General features: G+C 39.7%; 2 protein-coding genes across 3 annotated transcripts in view; one reads left to right on the forward strand and one right to left on the reverse strand.

Moving 5' to 3' along the window:
* Positions 1-240: 240 nt before the first annotated feature.
* On the forward strand, positions 241-6,927 carry star2 (steroidogenic acute regulatory protein 2). Of its 2 annotated transcripts, XM_034212045.1 has the most exons (7): positions 241-316; positions 433-540; positions 618-748; positions 852-1,010; positions 1,976-2,160; positions 2,862-2,955; positions 6,562-6,927. In XM_034212045.1, the coding sequence occupies exons 1-7, from the start codon at positions 253-255 to the stop codon at positions 6,664-6,666; spliced, it is 846 nt and encodes a 281-aa protein (XP_034067936.1). In that variant the 5' UTR covers positions 241-252; the 3' UTR covers positions 6,667-6,927. The 2 variants fall into 2 exon arrangements, with proteins under 2 accessions (XP_034067936.1, XP_034067945.1); XM_034212054.1 differs by lacking the exon at positions 2,862-2,955.
* Positions 6,928-7,139: 212 nt separating this feature from the next.
* Positions 7,140-22,780, reverse strand: part of LOC117543637 (A disintegrin and metalloproteinase with thrombospondin motifs 14) — a 57,633-nt gene continuing 41,992 nt past the window's right edge. The window contains 16 exon segments of the mRNA XM_034212034.1: positions 7,140-9,126; positions 9,128-9,405; positions 9,550-9,657; positions 11,474-11,603; positions 12,229-12,436; positions 12,584-12,716; positions 13,282-13,447; positions 13,541-13,704; positions 14,740-14,820; positions 15,027-15,150; positions 15,925-16,058; positions 16,711-16,883; positions 18,029-18,177; positions 18,368-18,481; positions 18,953-19,085; positions 19,256-19,399. Of these exon segments, the coding sequence (XP_034067925.1) occupies positions 8,866-9,126; positions 9,128-9,405; positions 9,550-9,657; positions 11,474-11,603; positions 12,229-12,436; positions 12,584-12,716; positions 13,282-13,447; positions 13,541-13,704; positions 14,740-14,820; positions 15,027-15,150; positions 15,925-16,058; positions 16,711-16,883; positions 18,029-18,177; positions 18,368-18,481; positions 18,953-19,085; positions 19,256-19,399 (2,500 nt within the window). The 3' untranslated portion in view covers positions 7,140-8,865.

Genomic DNA, 22,780 nt, shown 5'->3' on the forward strand with positions numbered 1-22,780 from the left:
TTCTCCCACATGGTTTAGGTTTTATAACGGTGATTCAAAATTCCCAAAACTGTTACTGATAGGTCTTCCTCCCTTTCCTTTAATACTGAGTTTTAGTAAATAAAACTCCTGTCAAGTGTGGCCTTCAAACAGATTTCAGACCAGGTCTTATCTTCTTCTCTGGCCCTTATCTCTGTGGGGAGACCTTCACGGGCCATATAAAGAGCAGACACACACACAGCTGCTTTGCTGTCACTGCCACAGACTGACACCATGCTGCCTGCTGTTGTAAAGCTCTGCTGTGGAATCTCCTACCCCCATCTGAGGAGTCTGGCAGGTTGTCACTCACAGTAATCTGATAAAAGATGTTTATCTTTATATCATTTCACGCAAATACTGCATTCTGGGAAGGACAACTGAGCTTTTGTTTCTCTTAACTGTTCAATCCTGCAGGACTTCAACGCACAGCTGTGGCAGTGATAGGCAAGGAGCTCACACACCTGCAGAGATGGGGACGGGTCCAACCTCACATGAGCACACATGGTGGAATCAAGTATAATGGTAAGAAAAATACAAACAAAAAAAGTCAGTTCTGTTATCAGTGTTCTCTTGAGATTGCTAAGAAGAATATTTTACAGCGCCTGGACCCGAAGATGTAAAGCCTTTGAAAGAAGATCAAGACTTTTGTGTAAAACAAGGCCAAGAAGCAATGAGGAAAGCTCTCTGCATGCTGGAAGACACAAAAGGATGGAAGGTCGAGTTCACAGAGGTAACATCCATCGGATTCAAGTTTTGTGTTTCTTCTCCACATCTAATACATGTGCATCATGTAACGATTGAATATGTCTGCTTGTTTTGTTGCTCCTTTGTAGAGCGAAGGAGAAGTTATTTGCAGCAAAGTAGTGGCGGGGGCCGGGAAGGTCTTCAGGCTGGAGGCGGTGCTGGAAGCCAGCGTGGAGGAGCTCTACGACCTCCTGTTTGTCAGAGTGGAGGAGATGCACCAGTGGAACCCGAGCATACAGCAGATCAAAGTGAGTCGCTGACATTAAATATTTGATCAACTGTGATAGTCAATAGTATATACATTTTGTGATATGAGACTAGATATCGTCTTTCTATAATAACTGTTGGTTATTCATCTAAAAATGCATAGTGTGAATATTTTGTAAAGCACCAATGCTAAACCATGGAATATTGTCGCAATATCCAAGAGGCATTTGATCAGAAATAGTGTGATATTGTATTGTCTCCATATTGCCTGCCCTACTGTGAAACTATGACCTAAAATACCATAACAGTACCATTTAAAGGTCACCTATTAAGCAAAATCCACTTTTTCATGAATTCTATACATAAACATGTGTCCCCTCTGTGTAAAAGGATTCTCCATTTATATCAAAACCGGTCTGAAAATGAGCTGATCAGATTTTAGCCACTTTATGTCATAACGATTTTTTGGCGTGTGTAAACATTAGCCAATAACCACCAAAGGTAACCCCCCCCCCCCCACCTTATCGCCTGGATCTCCTCCTAGAGCACCATTGTGTTCTTTTTAACCAAATATCTCACAGAGGGAGTGGAGTAGCTCCTTATTTTCATCTAAAGTAAAAGACACAGAATCAGTACTTTTGAAACTGGGCTGAAACAGAGGGGGTTATGGGATGCTACAATGCATGATCTGTTTGGTATTTCGAGCCAAACACTTCAGAGACATGTTTTGTATATACTGTATCTGAGACCTAGAATATATTGATGTAAAACAGTATAATAGGGTACCTTTAAGCATCACAGGTTTGAAGATCTGTACCTAATTTAAAACGTTATCTGAAGGGCTTTATTTATAGACTACATTTCTATTTTCTAAGCCATAATTCTTTGGCTTTATGCTATATCTTTGAAAAAATAAAAGTATTCTAACAATGCACACATCCCATTGTAATTGTTGCTGTCCACATAGTGTTTTGCAAACTAAATGTGATATTTGTGTCTCTTGTAGGTTCTGAAGCATGTTGGGCCTGAAACAATAATCACTCACGAGGTTTCAGCCGAGACAGCGGGAAATCGTATTGGCCAAAGGGATTTCCTGAGTGTCAGACACAGTCGCAAACAGAAGTCCAGCGTTTATCTTGGAGGAGCAGCGATTCAGCTGGCGTCCTTCCCACCTCAGGCAGGCTTTGTGAGGTAGGATCATACGCAGACTCCATTTCAGTTGGCATCAATCATTACATGTTGGAATTCACTTGAATGTGATTTAACTTTCTCCCATAATATACAGCATAGGAGTAGAGTAATCTCGGTCTTCCAGATGTCAGTAGAAAGCATAAAAATGTCTTCAACTCTACAGTAATAAACTAGCGTAGAGTTTTATTTGTTCTAACATTTACATTTGAGCTGGAATGCTCAGCACCGCAAAAGGCAAATATTCAGATGGGGGTCAGAGGATTTTGATGAATGTGAGGGTAGAGGAATAGAACAAAAGGTGGAAAAAAGCAAATCTGTATATCCATTATATGTAAAGTACTCAGCTGAGTAAATGTTGCAGTTTTCACTATAAACAAGTTTAATGCAGGCAGTTCTTTGAGGCTCGTACAGATGGCAACATGTAGCTTTGAGATAAATGCCTTATAGCTCACAAACACAATACCACCATGGTAATGATTAGCGAGTAGAACAAGCATAAGCATTAGCATTTAACTGTAATGAGCACAACCGATTTAATTAATTTCTGTAATCCCATTATCTATAATAAACCATGTTTGAATACTAATGATTAGTGACTTTAACATCACTAGAAACACCAAGGCCAAAAAAACGCATTTTGAGTCGAGGAGGCGCTCCTAATTGAAAACAAAGAGTTATTGACTTTGTTTGCATGCTTACAGAGCTGAGGATGGACCAACCTGCATAATCATTCAGGCTTTGGGCGATGAAACAGGAAAAAGCCGCTTCACATGGCTTCTTAATATGGACGTCAAGGTAAATTCATATGTACTGCCTGTTCCATTGTAAGAGATAATTAGAAACTATATACAGACTCAAGTACTTACAATATCCATTGACTGCAATAAGAGTGTTAATACATATTGCACAGATGGGAGTGCAACTGTGTATATTAACTTGAAGATGCTTTTTCCATTTCTTCACATTGTTGCAAACAGTGCTGGTTCTAGACCAATTTTACTGGGGGGGGCCAGGCTGGGGCCGGTTATTTCATGAGAGGGGCACAATAAAACCGGGTTACAAAGACAAAGACAGTGTAAAGTAAAGTAAAGTTTAGCTGTTGTGTGCACGGCCACGGTTACATAAACATAAAATACAGTAATTGGTATTTGTTTTTGTAAAGGTATTTGTTTTAGTCAATTTAAGTTACAGTCCTGTGTTTCAGTTTTTTTAAAATTTAGAGTATTTGTTTACTTTAAGTGACAATTGAATTAAAAACATAAACAGTATTTGCTTGCATATAAGGTAATGCACAGTTTAATCTCCACTGTACATCCAGGTCTCTGATTTAATTTAGTTCCAATAAATCGTAATATTGTAACCTTTTTTATGGAGGGGGGCCACAGGGGGGCCACAGGTCAGTTTTTACGGGGCACCGGCCCCTGTTGTCCCCCCCTAGAACCGCCCCTGGTTGCGAAGCTCCAGCTGGCTAAACACTAAATCTTCCATATTACACAGACAAATACAAACCCATTTACACACACTGTTCCAACTATTACCAATGTTGGTAAAGCCCTAATGCATCAATGCATATTCTGTTCATTAAATGAACGAATAGACAGGCAAACAAAAACGGACCAGGACAAACAGACAGATGTCACACTATGCCGCACACAAATACTATCACAAAAAACACTCACAGTCGACTGCATGCAAAATCTCTTGGCGGAAATTATAACAACAACGTTTGTTGGCAACTGAGATGAGGAACCAGATCAGAGAAGCGGAGGGCGATGGACAGAAAACTAAATCAACAATAGCAGGTCAAGTGAGAACTGAAGAGCTAATTTTATAACGAAGATAAACTGCCCAGTTCGTGGAATTAGATAGAGCTGGTGCTTAGTGGATTCAAGAGTTGGAAAGAGTTCTCATATTGTTAACTTAGGTGAAAATTCCAGTGGAAAAATACTGGTATTTTAAGGATCAAGAGGTATTTTGACCTCAAATATAGATTGTTATTACATCATCTTAAAAGTTAAGAGGGGAAAGTTGGCAGAGTCCCAACTACACAACGCTTTTTATATAGGGTCTTAAATCAAAATGGCCAGACACCAATGAAATGTATAACATTGTGTCACATTTATAAAAAATCCGCTCATAGACTCCTATAGAGAATCTAATAATAATAGAAAACTAATTATTATTATCACAATATACAAAATTCTGTTAGATTTCACGGTTTTACATCAAAAATGTACAATTGCCCATCACTGTAGGATTAAAAATAGACAGAACTCAGACAATTGTACAAAAATGAATAACAATTTCAATATTAAAGATGTATGAGCAGCGGCGGATGTAAGAACCATTATAAAGCCACAGAAATAAATAAACTAACATTACTTACAGAATAAAAGCAGAAGAAAAAGTCACCAAATCATACAGACAACACAATATAAACACCACAGCTGCTTGGTTTAAACAGATATATTACACAGAAATTAAGATGCACAGTATTAGTTCTGTTTTTATATCTTTGATTAGCAAAACATGCTTTGTAGCCTACACAGTGAGCCTACGTCAGGACAGGTGTGTTGTTGTACTCACCTGTGTAAAGAGCGTGCTAGTCTTGAGAACTGCAAATCCTCCTTAATCTTTTTCAGGTACATTTTCTACCAATGTTGAGCTGAAAGATTACTTGAAATCGAATAAATATCAAAGCAGCAGTAAGTCTTTACAGAACTACATGTATAATTTGCTCAGCAGGTTAGCATGTTAGCTAGCCTAGAGACAGCATGGGTGGGTGTGTCATTTAAAGTGCTCGGTGGTTTGTGGTGCATTCAATCACTGCTCAAATAAGATAGATGGAACTCTTTTCAACTCTGCATACAGTACATTAATGGTAACCTTAACCAACTATCGCGTGCATTATAATACTTTTTGCATTGTTTTAAGGATACTATTAAAAAGCTGCCATCCCCAATGGCAACTGCACCCAACCGACAGTCGTAAACTTAAAAAAAAAATTCGAGTGCTCTCAGCGTGCAGAGTGTCTCGTCTTGGGTGCTCTGCTCTGCCCTCCTGCGACCGTAAACACACCAGCAGCGTTATTTCATGCTGCAGAGCTAATGATCATCTTTCTTTTGTGCATTCTCACAGTGTACAGTATCAGAACTTTTTGATGGTTAGACTGTAATGCCCTTAATGTAATTTGTTACCTTCAGCCATGGTAGACTACTTAGTTACTTTCCATTACTGGTGGATTAGAGAAGATGCCTAATTTAAAGGTCCCATGTCATGGCCATTTCTACTGATCATAATTCCATTCCACTAGCATCCCCCCAGCGCGTCACAGTTTCACCGCTGAGAGTGTGTGTGTGTGTGTGTGTGTGTGTGTGTGTGTGTGTGTGTGTGCGCGTGTGTGTGCGCGCGCGTGTGTGTGTGGTGTGTGTGTGTGTGTGTGTGTGTGTGTGTGTGTGTGTGTGTGTGTGTGTGTGTGTGTGTGTGTGTGTGTGTGTGTGTGTGTGTGTGTGTGTGTGTGTGTGTGTGTGTGAGGAGCTCCACGGATTGGTCCAATGGGTCCATTTCAGTCCATTTGGGTATGGGCATGTCACTGTACCCAGGAAGAAAACAATGGAAAAAGAGAAATCTCCAACGAGGCGTTCTGGGGCAGCATAGACAGGTCTTTTCTGTGTTCGATTTTTACTCGCTACAGGGTTTACTTTGAGGGTTTGTGACTATGCATAAAAACCTTGATAACACACAAGGGGACGGGTAATAACCGGAAAAGCATGACATCGGACCTTTAACGTTTAATTCGACAATTGTAACATTCCAGATGTTATAGCCTACATTAGGTCTGTAAATATGTATTGGTAAAGTAGATTTGTTATCCTTAAAACAGTGAATTGACAAAATAACCCTAATGATGTCATCATCCTATACCTTATACAACATTTTAAAGTAACATCTCTCCATCTGCCGATTCAATTTTGACAATGGTTTTCTTTTATCTGTCTGTTTTGTGTCCTCTGACTTTATAAAAGTAAAACATGTCATCGATTGAAACCCAAAGTCCAGTAGCTTTTTTGAGGTGCCACTCAGTCTTAGCAGTTAGCTCTTGCTGTCTTACGAGTGACAACTAAGCTAACTCCATTCACATACAGATCCTTCCCTGTGGTTGAAAGCTTGGGGAAATGTTAGAAACAATATTTTACCTCTTTCATTTTTATGTATTACTTCTTTTTAATTATACTTTTTGACGTTACTGTTTTGTTTGTGGTAGCCTACTGCTTTGCTTTTCTTCAGTGTGTGCTGACAACAACAAAATGTGTAATTGATTAATATTTGTAGCTGTCAATTATTCTCTGACAGTCAAAAAGTACAATTCAATGGTCTCACAATGGTTTATTTTGTTCTCAGGGCTGGCTGCCAAAGTCCATTGTCAATCAGGCTTTGCCCCGGGCACAGCTGGATTTCACCAGACACCTTCGCAGACGTCTCACAGCGAGGGCCACCCTGGGCTAGCTGAGCTTGTGTGACACCGCACCGCAGGAGCACTCCTATCACTCTCTGGGGACGGTTGGGAGATGGAGGCACAGTGACAGCCTCCAGAGCATGACAGAAAGTAACTGGTGCCGCTGGCTTATAATAGGAAATAATGTCAGCGTGTGCCACTCAAACCTCAACATTTCCTGCTTAGGATTCATCCATTGTCTGTTGACACCGACTAACTGAATGAGTGCCTGCACTTGAATGGACAACATTAATAAAGTGTTTTTTGCCTGATTCATTTTCATCCGCCACCTTGTACACATATTTGGAATACAACATTAATAGCAACGCTGAACGGCAGATGCCTCCTTTCAGACCAAGGAGACCTGTGTTCCGTAGCTTTTACAAACCTTTCTTAAGATAGTGCAGTAGTTCAAACTCTAAAGTAAAGCAAGGAACAGCTACAAAAAGTATGTAGAAGAAAAAGGAAATTACAGGAATCTGAGTTCTTTCAAACAGGTTTTACTTTGTTCTCCATACCACTTAAAAATTCAATAAATATTAACATTTAAAGCTTTCATTCACGTACGTATATACAATAACTATACAATACACATAATGAAGTTATGAACTGCAATGCAGGAATGGTGTAGCAGTATGACCAACCAGTCTGTAGACTTATTTTTACATATGCTTTCAACATACTTTATGGTCGATTCCTGGTTGCTTATTTCTTTTCATAACTTGAAATTTACACTATATACATTATTATCTGAAAAATATATCAGTTACAAAAAGATAACAATGAGTTTTTTAAAGCGTTAAGTGACTGACTCCCAAAGGCAGACCTGGGCATGCTACAGTGGGGTTGGCTTGCAGACAGTCATGATTTATTTTTTACCAGTGAAGATAATCACCAGTACGTTGGATTTGGGAACAAAACCATGAAAAAAAAGAGCACCGGGGACAGGAAGCCATGAGGCTCCCTGCCAGGAGAGATGGTTATTGAGTCTGGAGTGTGCCATAGGAATAATTATAGATGTAACAGGTGTCTTATTATAATCAGTTACATTTGAGCCATTATCAATTTATTTGCATCTGAATGATTTATTAAAAAAATGCCTGGCATCTATGAAGAGTTAGTTAGGTTTGTTAGCAACCTCATGGCGACGACAAGACTCCAGAAAGTCCTAGCTGTTTGCCAAGGGTTAGTTGCCACTCATTTGCATAAGAGCATTTTTCTTTAAAAAAAAAATGCAATATTAAAATGTGCTACAGCGACAGGAGCACGGAGTGTCTGCTAAAGACAGTGACACATGTTTCTGCTCTACAGTGTTGGATGGAATTTTAGGTGCCACATGTTGTTCTAAACTGGGAAAACTGTTTTTAAATTCAGGAGTCATTAAAAGGAAGATGCCAGCCATATTATTCGTCCAGAAAAATAAGTGTTGTTTTGTTTGATTATCTCATCCTTTAGCAATTCTTTTTAAACGCACTACATAAAATCACTACTACTACTACTGTTTTGTTTTTCATGTAGCGGAATGGAATAAGATACACCTGCATTTTGCTGTTAATATTGATTCGTGGCAGACATTAGTGAAGGGAAGTTCAGAACATTTGCAATTTAAATTCTTCCCCTGTCATCTGTTAAATTACTTTAGATTGAGTGTCATGCAAATGCTAATTTAATGACTTAATCGCATAGCAATGTATTAATTGATTATAATTTCACACTGGCATGGTCTATTATCATTTCAGTGGCACACTCTGTTCTTCACAGCTGACACGTGTACCTTCAAAACCATGGCCTCTGACCTCTCCTCACATGTTCACAATACAAGTTCAATAGTAGTTCTAATGCACTTGAAAAAACAGGATTACACAACTGTACACAGATAAAAACATGAATGTAGCAATGCAGTCATCACATTTTGAACACATCTTGTAGTCGTTTTAGTTCAGCACCTGACAACTTTTTTTTCCTTCTTTATTCATATTTGAAGCACAGAGGGTGAGTGGCGCTGCACACAGATCCCGCCAACGTGTTGATGAGGTAACCATCGCTGGTCTGGTCTATGTTCACTGGCGTAGGAGAAAAAAAACCTTTGTAAAAAAAAAAAGAAAGAAAATATCTGCAGCAAGACTGCAAGTCTATCAGATGCTGCAGAAGGGCGAGCTGATGTATGAGAGCGTCTCACTGAGCAGCATGTTCACAACATCACTCACTGTTCATTTCTGAGCTGACAGGGTTCTGTGACTCGAGTCCCTCTCGGATCCTAAAGCGTCCCTTCTTGACCTGGCAGCAACTGGGCCTAAAGTGCTGTTTGGACTGTGCTCTTTAGCGGCACCTCCACTGGAGTCTGCTGTGGGCCGTGTGGGCCCTGGAGGTAGAAGAGGCCCCGGGTCTGAGTCGCTGGAGGGTCCCCGGGGCGGAGCGGCACCTGTGGGCGGGGGGGCTTCAGAAGCTGCAGCGGTGGTTGGCACCGGGGGGGGTCGAGCGAAGCCGTCTGCCGACAGCTTTAGTGGTTTGCGGCGGGCTCTGGGTGGTGGCGGGCTGCGGAGCCTTGGGGGACGCAGGGTGAAAAGGAGCGGAGGTCTCAGGTTCAGCCGAGGCCACTGGGCTGTTTTGGCGGTCTGGAGAATGTGTGGCGAAGTGTTCTTTCTTGTTGCAAGACTCACAGCAAAGCTTATTATATCCAGGGATGGAACAATATCGAGCAAGAACCTCCATTTGACAGAAAATCGATTTGTCCCCCAGACACGGCTCATCTAGTGGTTAGAGAGGAGAGGATATTACTGATATGAATGAAAGAAAATAAGATTTCACAGTAGATTTCTTACTTTAGGATCACTTAAGTAAAAAGCTCTAATAGGGAGTTATCCATTTCTGAAAGAAATTACATATTGACTTACTTGAAGAGATTTTGTGGACTGGGTTCTCAGGAGCCCTTTGGTGTACTGCTTCATCTTTTATTGTGAAGTTTTCCATCGTTTCAACTGTGAGAGGAGACACTGGCTGACCTGGAGTGGGGAACAAATGTGTGCGAAAAAATATTCTTAACAAAAAAGCAACCATGGAATCAAAGAGAAGCTCTTGACAACCTCTTGCTGCTGAAAGGAGATGGAGACATCTTTTTAGAAACGTATAATAAATATTGGATCTATTTACAACTCCACAGGGCACGACCTGTACTTCTTCTTTCTGTTTGTGACAGAGGAACATTGAAGAGAACTGACGGAGGGCATTAGTGCAGAAATGATTTGAAAAATAAGTTGACATTTCTTTGAGTATAGACTGTTCCCATTAAGTATCTAAAAGCTTCTTTGTCTGTAACCTCTTAGCTTTCTGTCCCTTCATTTTTAAAGGGGCAGGGAACAAGGGTTATCCAGGGGGTGATAAAAAGTGAAGAGTATTTGACGAAAATAAACGTTTTCCATCATCTGTCCCCTATTATCTACGATGTTCATAAGCAATTCCTTGAATTTTATACAATTTTGTACCACTTTAGGTACCAATGAATTTAACTTCTGTTAGACAGCTATCATACTGAATACATATTTACTGTGAATGTATGCAAAAATGTATGGCATATAGCTGTCTAACAGAAGTTAAATCAATTTCTGACTTATTCTGACAATGTACTTAACCCCAAATAAAAGAACCCAATAAAAAGAGTTGTTAAATAATAGTGAAGTCAGGTTGTAATAACAATAACTCATCTCTCTCGAGTTTTCTTTTTGTGTTTTGCCAAAAGCCACTGTGTCAAGTGTCCTACTTGGGTTGCTGTATGTAGTTGTCAAATATGGCGGACCATCTCGCACATGCACACTGCAGATAGGGCAGGGCGGCAGATCGGGGTAGTGACAAGCATAATTTAGGCTCCTTCCTTTCTACAAGCTAGCATAACATTTCTGGTACCAATGGATCCTAAGGTTTTTTAGTTTATCTCATACCACAGGGTATATGCAGGAATCCTGAAGTCAAATATAATACATTTTAAAACCTTTTTTAAGACCCTTTCCATACATTTTAAGACCTCATCGCCACTTCGAGTTTTAACCGGTTACATTGGCGACACACTTTACCTCACATTGACTATATACAGTATTGATTGTCCTTCCTCCTTATCTTCCAACCATTTGGACGCAAACTTGCATTTCCCCATAACGATGTTGTTTAACAACCGGCGTAAACGGACCTTCGCGCTATCAAGCAGTGAGCGTACGATGTCCTGTTCAGATGACGTCAAATCCAACGGGATGCCATAAATAAACTACACAGAATCACACTACACACCTACGCAATGATTACATTCAGGCACACTGTAGAATACAACCTCTTTGGACAATTTATATACTTATTGAAAACAAGCTACAAAATGTAATACCTTGGAAAATGCCCTTTAATACTTTTTAATACTTTTTAATACTTTTTAATACTTTTTAATAGCCTTAATTTTCGCTAAACTGATTTATCAACTTTTAATACTTTTCAAGACCCCGCGGACACCCTGTACCAGTGTCTTCACTCTAGTATAACAACTTGTCGTTAGAATATATTTGAAACATTATTGATTTATCATACAGTTCCATCTAGAAAGATGTAATCCCTCACATAATATTTGTATAGCTGGCGTCACAATGTTATTAAGACTAAATGTGCCTGACGCGGAATCATATGTTTTTTCGGTTATTCAGAAAGAGTCCATTAGCATTAATGATGAAAAGGAGATTACTATAACATGCACAGGCAGTTTGTCCAACAGTGTATGTATCACAGACAGGAAACTGCTAAATTGGTGAATCTTGTTGCCGGAGAACATTATGCGCGTCTCACCTGGACATGAATTGAGTTTGCAAATGAGGACGGTCTCCGGCTTCTCGCCCTCACATTCTCCAATGGTGTTGTCGCTGGCCTTGCAAACGACCTGCCTTTGCTGAATGCCTTCCCCACAGGTGACTGAACACTGTCACACCCAAACACACACACACACACACACACACACACACACACACGGAGAGATAGGAAACTGATTTACATTTGACTTTAGTGCGGGAAAATGATGCATGTGTCATGATTTAAATAGCTGACTAAATTAAGAATGCCGTGATATTTTTCCGACAGGATGTGAGCAAGGACAACACCCTTGTGAGCGGAGATAATGATGCCGTTAAAACAACAGTTATATTCCTTTATTCATTCCTCAGTCATTTTTGGCACTTTTTAATGTTATGCCAGAAACTGTATCCAGTTCGTTTATCCATATATATTTTAAGACTTGGCATAGGATCATGGTCAAAAAACTCTAGATTGCTTTTGTTTTTAGTTGCTATGCTGATGCAAGCTTTTAAAAAATGAGTAATATAAATTCTACCGAGCTAACTGTATCCCTAGGTAAGTTAAACAAATGAATTACAAAGTGGAATTATTGCAACAAATCAAATCTCCCCCCAAAAATCAGCCCTTCATGCTTGAAATCAAATCGTAGCTTTAGTTGAATAATTATTAGTTTGTGAGCTTTGATTTAGTAATGCTTAAAGTCACTTTGTCAACACTTTCCTTGCAACTAGACTAAGGTTGAACTTGCTCACCTGAGACCAGGCCCCTGTCCTCCACTGGGCGGGGCAGGTGGTGTGGTTGCAGGTCTTCCTGGTGTCCGGCCGGTCCTCGGTGCAGTGTTTGCTGTGGACCGCTCTGTTGGTGCCGTTGTGGAGCTCCTGCATGCACTGCACCCCCCTGGTCTGGTAGCCCAGCTTCCCGCAGGTCTTACTGCAGGGACTCCACTCTTCCACCACCCACCTGTCAACACAGCAGGATCTTTTGAAAATCATCCAAGCAATTACATGTTCTCCCTATTTATATTTGTCAGTGTAACATTACTATTACCACGTTATTGCTGCACCAGCTATTCAAATATATAAGCATCTATAGCAGGTGGGCACTTACAAGGGCTGGCTGCACTCTTGGACGTTGCAGCGTTTTCGGATGGGTTTGGGCTTCTTGCTGGTCTCGCAAAGGTTTCGATGAACCAAACGACTGTCACTCTTCCTCCTGCATCCATATTTTGTGTACTGTATGCCTGAAGGATGGAAAAGTGTACAAAGTTAATCTAACAGCAAGGTGAGACATACATGAAGATAAGTTACCTACATACAGCTGAAATCCAGATGTTTAACGTTCATCATCTAGTACTCAAGTAATTATTATTTGCCTTATCGATTGATCATTTCAATATGTATTCCATATACTGTTTATTGTTTAATATGTTAGAAAAAAAGTGAAAGAAATACCCATTGCAAGTGCCTAAAGTTCTATTTGAATTTCTTTTGACTGTCCAAAAGAAACAAAAATAATTTTACATATAATGCATAAACAGAGAAATCTATAATTTTTCATCAATCCATTAATAAGATAATAAAATAAGATAAGATGTACTTTATGAATCCCAATTTGGGAACCATTTTTGTTGCAACAGTAGATTGATGAATAGATCTTAATTAGACTTTTCGCCACTTTGGACGATAACATGGTGAAAAAACCTCACGAACTCCAGAATTAACATTATGTGTTCTGTTTTCTGAACACACATATACTCCAAATACACAGCTGTAATCGCTTCATTTTCCACACAGGCTTTCACTGACCTCCCCCGCAGGGTTTGGAGCACTGAGACCAGCTCTTCAGTGCCCACTCATAGGTGTCCAGTTCAGCCAAGAGAACATTGTTGTTGGTGATAAGCGGTAACAGGTCCTCATGTATGATATACTTATACGTCAGGCTAATCTTGGTGTCTTCTTCCTGAGGAATTACCTGCAACAAAGTGAAGGACAGTTATTAGAAAAACAATTAAACTCAGAAAAAAGCTCAAGGGAAAAAGAATGAGCGTGTTCCAGTCCCACTCACCAGCACTACGATGCCTTCATGCAGAGGACCAGTTGTTTTCACCGTCTCCTTCTCACCATCGAGGGAATACTCCCACTGTAAACCGTTTTCGATGAAGGTCTTTGTTTCCGCTTCTTCACTTTTTGAATTCAGTATAAAGATTCCAGTAACTTGATTCTTCACGGCTGTTGATGATGAGTGAAAGATATAACGTGTTGTGAGAAAGAGAGGGTTCACATGGTGAAGTTATAGTTTCATTCGTTACAAATCTCCACGATCAAACAGTCATTTGGGATCAATCTCTCCCCCGCAGAACAACTCTGAGATTTTCCCTTGAGCAGGGAACGTGTAAGTATGCATTTTGAGATGTTTGCCGCTGTGGTTAGCCAACAGTAATTTCTCCAAGTTGTATGTCATCTCTAATTCCCATGAGCTAATAAAAGCCAGAGGAAAGGAGCAGAGGAGAGCGGAGAGAAAAGGGCTGAATGTCACGAGATCCTGACTCACCATCGTCGGCCATACAGAGAGCTATTGTAAGTTGAAAGGTTGCAATTTCTCAACATTATGGAGTCTCATTTCACACATTGCTTTGTACTCCAATATGCAAAACGCCTTCATGAAAGCCATTAGTGCAGCAGTGCAGCTGAAATCTAAAAGCTTGTCTTCCTTTTATTACATTAGAATAGCACCTGTGATGAATACACAAATGTCTCTGATAATCTGTTGGAATGAATAATATAGAAAGCAGCTTCTTGGGAAAACAAATTGTAATTATATTTCTTTGTTCTTTGTATAAACACCTTTATTGGACTGAGCCTTTTGTTTCAAAACTTTGGTAAAAAAATGTGCTGTTTTCCAAATATCATTTTTGAATGCATTTTTTTGGACTAGTGAAAGAAAATGACAAAGATAGAAATCTTAAAATCTGAAGCTGTTCATGTTTTTGCGTGTTTTGGGTGGACAGGACCTTTATGTCCTTTTGTATAGAGTAAAGACATTGAACTCGCTGACCCTGCGCTCTGGTCTGTAATGACATTGTACAGCCAGCCTCACCCTGACGCAGTAATAACAAACATTTGATGTGTTATCAAACACACACACAATCACATACAGACAAATAAAAGAACCCTTGGAAAAACTTGGGTTTTATATTATTGAGTTCTTGTCACAAACCAATTGTGTTACTAAGAATCTGGTTTGGCGAAAAAGAACATACTCACCAACTATATGAGGGGAAGTTTCGTTTTCTTCGATAACAATGTGGCGAGCTCCCATTGGGATATCGAACATTTTCAGCATTCCTAATAAGAAAGAGACACGACACTGATTAGCAGGGAGCCTAAAACAGCAGGCTCATTTTCTGTATTAGCAGCCAATTATTTCTGAATCAAGACTTGGAGCAGAACCTTTTGTTTCCTTGTTTAAAGACAGGCAAACACAGAGGATTGAGGAGATATGTTTCAGGCTACTGGATTGTTTTTTTCTGAATGTAAATGATGATAATTACCGTTCTTTTTGGGGGTCTTAGTGAGAGTCAGCTTCACGGTGCGACAGTGTGAGTTGTCCCCCTCACACACTCCACATTTGTCCTCTTGTTTGTAAGAGCCGACCTCCTTGTCGCAGCCTACATGCTGCGAGGGGGAAAGGCGAAAGCAATCAAACAGGGGCAACACTTTCATGCAAACTGAGATATTTCATAGGGAAAATGATGCCATGTGCAAACGCTGTACGCATCTGTGTTTGGAGGTTTAAGATGATGGAAATTGGAAACACATCCAGACATAACAATACAATACAATTGTATTTATAAAGCACTTTAAACCTCCAGACCAAAGTGCTGTACAGGCAAATAGATACAACAAAGCATACAAAAAAGTAACACAGCTCAGCTCACACACCATAAAACAAGTACAAGTTAAAACAAAAAACAATTTAAATGCAAAAAAGCAACACTCTGAAAGATGTTGAAACGCCAAATGTTAAAACGCTAAGGAGAAGAGGTGGGTTTTAAGAAGCGTGCCAAGCAGCAACAATATAAGTCTCCACTTTATGTCCAAGGGGAATTCTGAGACAAAATCTTGTCTGTGTGTTTGGAGCAGCATTCTGAGGTGTGCACTCATCAAACGACACTATTTTAATCATAAAAAGACACTCTAGTAAAGGCAATAAGGGCAAGTTCAATATCTAAACTTTATATATTATTTCATGCATTAGAAATCTGATCTTGGCCATAGAACATGTATAGAAGACAGAACTGCATGTTTTATAAATTCATATTCATTTTATGGTTTTTACTAAGCATCTTAAACAATGTATTTTGCATTCATACAAATGTATTATAAGGCCTTTAATGTGCCACTAAGTTGGTGTGTGTCTGAGTGCATGTCATTTGAGTTTCTACGTACCAGACACTCTCCTCGGGCGCACACGCTGTAGGGCTCCGAGTAGCTGCAGCGGGTCCCATCATGCATCACCTGGTTCATGAACACCACCTCTCCGGTCTCCTTTGACTTGCAGCTGAGCTCACACTTACGGGCGTCTGAAAAGACAAAAACACAAACCTTGGTTCCTGCAAAAATCTTAAAGGTCCCCTGTTATACAAAATCCACTCCCCTGTCCCTCTGTGTAAAGAGATTCTGCAAGTTTCAGGAAAAAAGATTCGCTCACTTTTTGTCCTGATCCATTTATATAAAAACCTGTCTGAAAATGAGCTGATCGGATTTTGTCCACTATATGATTATGATTTTTTGGCTTGTGTAACCGTTAGCCAATCACCAACCAAGGTAACCCCCCCCCCCCCCCCCCCCCCCTTATCACCTGAATCTCCTCCTAGAGCACCATTGTGTTCTTTTTAACCAAATATCTCTCAGAGGGGAGGGGCTCCTTATTTTCATCTAAAGTAGCAGACAGAGAATCAGCACTTTTGAAACAGGGCTGAAACAGAGGGGATTATGGGATGTACACAATACATTTCGAGACGAGTTTGTATATATCTGAGGCCTATAATATATTGATGAAAAACAGTATAATAGGGGACCTTTGAGACTCGGAGAAAGACATCAGCAGGACCTGAATCTAAATATGCGTGAGAGCAGTCCCTCCTGCAAATGTAATCTGTCCACTTGTTGTGGCTCTAAAGCAAACCTCCGAAAGAGAGAGAGCCAGCTCTGCTTCGCTCTGTACAGGCTTACCATCTGGGTGCTCGTACGGCAGCCAGGTGTGCTTGATGTTTTTGTGGTATTTGTTGCTCCTCTGGATGCACTGCCGAGCTCGGAAGTCTTCATAAGGGCCAGCACACTCCTCCATGTTGCACATCTTGTAGTCGAAAGCAGAACCGGGACAATCTCGACCTCCATAGGCAGGCCTGATGGATGACAACAAGAAAATAAAGATGTTTTTCATCATGATGTGCCCAGAGATCCAAAGATTGTCCTTCCTGGTGTGAGTCCAGGAGGTTTGGCTGGATTTGAAAACTATGGGAGCTTTATGAGATGGAACAAATATTATGTGCACAACAGCTCCAAAGCACAAATATATAAAAAGATAGATACCTGCAGTGACCCTTTCAATTAATTCTATATATTTTTCTCTACTCGTACGTCATACATTTTACAGTAATGATCACTTATTGTCCTTATGAGACGTAATATTGATAATATTCTTTGGTTCTTGGGAATTGTATAGGCAGCTGAAAACTGGACAAAACTTTAAAAAGTCAAACTGTATTATAATTCTACTCGAATGGTCAGTCAATCTGATACTGGTTATGAATAAACCATAGCAATCACAACTGTGTGTGGGAGCAATGCTAGTTTGTACTGTGGTATTGTAATGTTGATCATACACCCCTAGCGTAATGATTTCACCATTTCTGAACATCACTGGTTCTGATGCCTATCCGTGCACATCTGCTAGGGGAAAGTTTAACAAAGTTGGTCTCGGACAAGCGAGTCTGCCTTATATTATGGTTGTTTTGAAACAGGAGACACATTTCTTAGTGTAAAACAGCTCTGCCGTGGCCTATTAAACAAACCAGGAACCTGCCGATCACAGTGAACTGAATAACTCACACTGAATGATTAAAAACGTTCATAATTTGTCTTTGATTCTAGTAAAAATCTAATCTAACTTTCCGTTATAATTATGCGCCCACGTAGGCCTACTTACAGTCGACCATGGATAACAATGGTTAAGGCTGTATAATCAGTTGGAGTGAACTAAAACAAAAATAAGATTTCATCAAGTATTAATATAAACACGAACAGGTTGGCATATATACAAAACAGTAGCGGACTGGTTTAACACTTTGAAGTAAAGTTTTTGTTTCAGCCAACTTAATCAAAGCCAGCGCTGGATCAAAAACTCCCTCTGCTCTCCAGCTCCGCATTCATACTTTAACAGCACGCCACCATCTGTTGGATGAACGTACCGGGAGCATATAAACTATTTGGCCCCCGAAAACGTAGCTGATTTTCGTTTCAGTGCGTTCTCTTTTTCAGCAGAACTCACGGTGGGTTGTTGCATTGTCTGCTGCGGGAGCGGACTCCACCTCCACATGTCCTGGAGCAGAAACCGAAATCTGACCAGGAACCCCAACTCCCGTCGTGGCCCTGAGGCTGCTGGCTGAACCTCCAGATGCAATGGCCCTTGAAGCACCACTAAGAATATCACAAAGACGGGAGAAAAGCCAGCGTTCGAAAATAAAGACAGAAACGTCAAAAAAAAGTCCAGACTAATCATCAGTGACATTTGAAACCATTTCAGTACTTCTCATAATTTCCCCTCTTCAGAGAGCTCCATTGTAGGGAAATAAAAGAATAATTGAAAGCTGATTTAGATATTTCTCACCTTTCCGGGGGCACACTCGGTTCCATCCACCGGAGGACCTTTTTTGGTTTTACAAAAGTACTGATTGTCGGGGTGACTGCACCACAATTGCTTGCAAGGATCGTAGGTTCGAAACTAAAGAACAGAGATTATGAGCTTCAGTTATTCTTATTGGAAATGTTAACAGACTCAGCCCTTGAACATTTCCATTGGTTTGAATAATTTAAAGAAATGAAAGGTTTTCATTAAAATAAAGGTCACCTAAATTGCAGACTGAGGTTACACAATTGTGATTCAGCCTATTCATGAGAGTATTGCAACATGTATATATTACAAACTGGGTGTCCGTGTTGACTTCCACTGAGAAGAAGTTTCCTGCCTTTCTATTGGAGCACAACTGTCTCTTAAATGTAAAACCTCAAAACAGTTAATGTGTCTATATAGTCGGTATTTGTATTGTAGTATCATACCATTATCTCTTGTAATGCATTCACAGCTTTTCTGGTCATGTAATAGACTTTCATGGGATTTCTGCTGATTAAAGGGGTACATAAATCAAAACAATCAATCAATAATTTAGGGATGACACAGGTATAAAGGACTTACAGCGGTGCACATTTTATAACCAACACCAAAATCAAAGCGGCATTGCTCGTCCATTGAATAATTTATTCCGGGGAGCTCAGGAAGCTTGGGCCACTTGTGTTTGAAGGGATCATCCAGCAGGCAGTCATATGAGCTGAAGAGAAGACAAGAGCAACAGTGTCATATATAGAGACCTTTGGAGAGATATGGAGTAAGTAAAAAAAAAATAAAAAATTACATAGGGCTGCTTCACACATAAACTGTGCAGCGTAAAAAGCAATATGTGCAGTGAAGAAGTGATGGAGTGGGAGACACAGAACATACTGGATGTATCGATTGAGCTCCTGCTTGCTGCAACGTGACCAGTGATAGCGGTGGAACGCTGCTTGGACGAGTGGCGCCATAATGCTGCCCATACTGGTCTCATCAGCACAGCGATTCCCCTGTCCGTCATGCTCCATGCCGAGCCTAGTGGGGGGGAGGGGGAAGGTTTATTGTACAGCAAGGTTAAAGGGAACAAAACTATACTTATTGAGTACAGATAGAAGTGGGTCCATAGAATGAAGTATTGTCTGTCAGTTGGCCTCAAATCCTCAATACTTTTTCACTGATCAGATATGTTCTTATCTAAAACCATGTATTTATACTGTATTCTCTCTTTTTTTTATATCAAGTTTAGCAGCTGCATCAATATATTGTGCTTCGAGAAGTTCTGTAGATGAAAGAAATCCAAACTACATAATGTCTATTTTTACAAAAAGACCTTCAGGTACATGATGAAGATTTTAATATATGATGTCTGTTAGCTGCATAGAGTCCACCACTAACAGTTCTGTTGGTTGAATCCCTCGTAACATGCTGACATTTCCAAGGTCTTTTTGGGAGAAGGGGTGGGATGTGTAATTAGGTAGATCATTTGTTTATATATCATTTGTACGTCATCATTTGTACGTCAATAATATTTTTGTTTATCAATTTGATATTGCTTAAGATGGTACAGTATCATAATTCTCTTGTTTCATTTCATTATTATTATTATTAATTAATTGTTTTCAAAATTCAGCTTGAGGTCTGAACATTATGTTATAAGTCATTGACGCAGTGACACAGCCCGCTGAGGGGAAGCTGTTAATAAATGCCAACATAATAATTCATATTTTCTTCTTACTGGCAGTGACAAAGGAGGGAATCTGTTTTGTTCTTTGTACTGACCAATAACTAACATGATGTATACAGGAGTTCATTAAATAACATCCTGTAATATGTCATGAATCATTCCTTGTGGGATCTGATTTCTCAGAGTTCACATAAATCATGTTGGTTAAATCGGCCAATTTCAAATAAGAATGCAATCAATATTGTCAAATGAATAACCATCTTTGCTTAATCAAACACCTGTATTGTAAATATCATATGCAGCATGTGACTACTAGATAGTGAGCAGTGTTGCAATCATCTTAGTAAAATGTGATGTACTGGTTTGCTTTTGGAAACCTGCCCATGGATCGGGATGATACAATGCTGTTTCATGCATAGAACTTCAAGTATTGAAAGTCATGTTTTTGTTATGTGATCCCTGATAAATGAATAAATAGGACACTCAATGCATCTGCAGAAATAAGTTATGATATTGTGTTTATTTTGCTTCGTTTTTATCGTAGATTTCCTTCTTTTCTTCCTGACGTGTGTGGGTTCTTGTACTCGTTATTATATATAAACCTCTGAAGTACTCTGACCTTATCGAAAGTTGATTTCGAGGAGAAAGAAAAAAGTTTTATTAGACTAAATGCTCTATGTGTATGAAGCTATTGCTTCTTCGCTATTTCCTTATGGATGTGAACCTTGGCTTGAATTGTCTCTAAAATCTATTGAGACGATCTTCAAGTACCTCAGAATCTTTTTTTCTTTAGAATCTTTTTTATTGAAAGCAATGCATTAGAATATGCTTATTTTATTGGGAGAAAAACTATGTTCTTATGTGGAATGAAAGAGTTGTTTTGCTACATTTATTAATTCAAGCGTAGAGTTTGCATGGGAGCCTGCCTGCAGACCTCCACTCTCAGGACAGTTCCGGTGCAGACCTCCACTCTCAGGACACCTCCACTGTCAGTACAGGAAGTGACGATTCTGACGCGTTTTTTTCCCCGCCCACCGAAGGACTCGTTTGATGGAAGTTTTAAAATCACAATGGAGACTCATCACGAAGGTGATGAGTCCGCCCACCGTGCACTTTGGGTCGGCCTTGGTCAAGCCCTTTTGACCCCCCCAGCCTGGTTCTCGTAAAAGTTTTTTGCTCAAATGACACCATGGAGGAATGTAACGGGAGATGACAGGGGACTCTGCCCGCCTCACGAGTGCCTATTTTCGGACACTTTTTTCACTTTTCCCCGGTTTTATTATTTTAATTTTTTTTGGCTATTTCACCCGGTTTCTACCGGGGACATTGCCCTCGGGTGTCCCCCCACGGCCTGTGTCCAACATATGTATATAATAAGTGTCAAGATCTATGGTCACGATCCGATTTTATTTTGTATTTGCGTGCATTTCCTGTTTGGAAAGTGGCACTGTACTGATAGTGGTGATTTTATTTTGGAATTCTTAGCGTGCACTTCCTGTCCTGAGAGTGGAGGTGTCCTGAGAGTGGAGGTCTGCACCGGAACTGTCCTGAGAGTGGAGGTGTCCTGAGAGTGGAGGTCTGCACCGGAACTGTCCTGAGAGTGGAGGTGTCCTGAGAGTGGAGGTCTGCACCGGAACTGTCCTGAGAGTGGAGGTCTGCAGGCAGACCCCTCTCAGAGTTTGTGCGATGATTTGATCCATGAAATATATGCCTCTTAATGGGAAACATTCCAAATTAAATACGATTATTCAGATGAACAGCTGCTCCGATATGGCTGCCTCTATGTGCCTCTATGTGCTAATCTTACAGATAAAACATCCAACAGGCTGATGGAGGCAGTGGATTCCAAAGAAAGTACTCTAAATCAGCAAAGATTTCTCATTTAATTGCACCACATTACATTTAAAAATCTTAGACATCCTTTCTGGATAATAGGATTATTAAATATGGCATTTTTCTTTCATACATGTATTTCTCTCTAAGGAAGAATACGGCTTTAATAAGCAAAACCGGCGTGATTCATAGGTCGTTGGTTATTTTTCAAGCTAATGACCATTCTCTCCTCATTATTTTAAGTCTATTTCAATATTTTGGCATGTTTGGCTGAGACTAGCACTAATAAAGGTTACATTTTATTAAAAATACATTTTAATCAGATTGTTGTTCACATGCATCATAAAAAACGTTTTATTTCTTACTGTTTAGCATAGTAGTGATAATTTAAACGGAAGGAAAGGGGGGAAAATATGTGAATACAATCTGATTATTATGCTGATTCATTTAGTTTATTTGCACATATACACTTTTGTAAAAGACAGTAAGAATTTAAGGACAAATTCGGGAGAGGTTAGAAACCAAAAAAGGTCCCCTATTATATATCAATAATCGTTTAAAAAATAAGAAGAATTATGATTAATAAGTGAAGTTACTTACTAAATTGTACTTTATTTTGTTTGTTTGGTTTCTTTTAAAATGAAAATTAAATGTTTTAATCAAATCTTATGCTTTTGTAATGATTGGATCCCTTACCTTCCATAGGCCAATAACTTCACATTAAATTAATTATGTGGAGGACATTTTCCATCTAATATTACAGTGAAGCTGACATTACATGTGCATTTCAACTGTGTCTCTCAGTAAGCCTGAGGGAAACAATTCAGTTCTCTAAAAGCACTGAACCACATCACCATTACAATGTTAATGTCATCCAGTTTTGTCAAAGTCACACAATC

Source organism: Gymnodraco acuticeps, unplaced genomic scaffold (assembly GCF_902827175.1).
Source record: "Gymnodraco acuticeps unplaced genomic scaffold, fGymAcu1.1, whole genome shotgun sequence".
Taxonomy (NCBI): domain Eukaryota; kingdom Metazoa; phylum Chordata; class Actinopteri; order Perciformes; family Bathydraconidae; genus Gymnodraco; species Gymnodraco acuticeps.

What these genes read in the sequence shown, in the direction of transcription:
- star2 (XM_034212045.1), top strand. Translation starts at nt 253, where the DNA reads ATGCTGCCTGCTGTTGTAAAGCTCTGCTGTGGAATCTCCTACCCCCAT. An exon ending in TGGTGGAATCAAGTATAATG is followed by an intron (nt 541 to 617) that starts GTAAGAAAAATA and finishes AATATTTTACAG; the next exon opens with CGCCTGGACCCGAAGATGTA. An exon ending in CCTCAGGCAGGCTTTGTGAG is followed by an intron (nt 2,161 to 2,861) that starts GTAGGATCATAC and finishes GCATGCTTACAG; the next exon opens with AGCTGAGGATGGACCAACCT.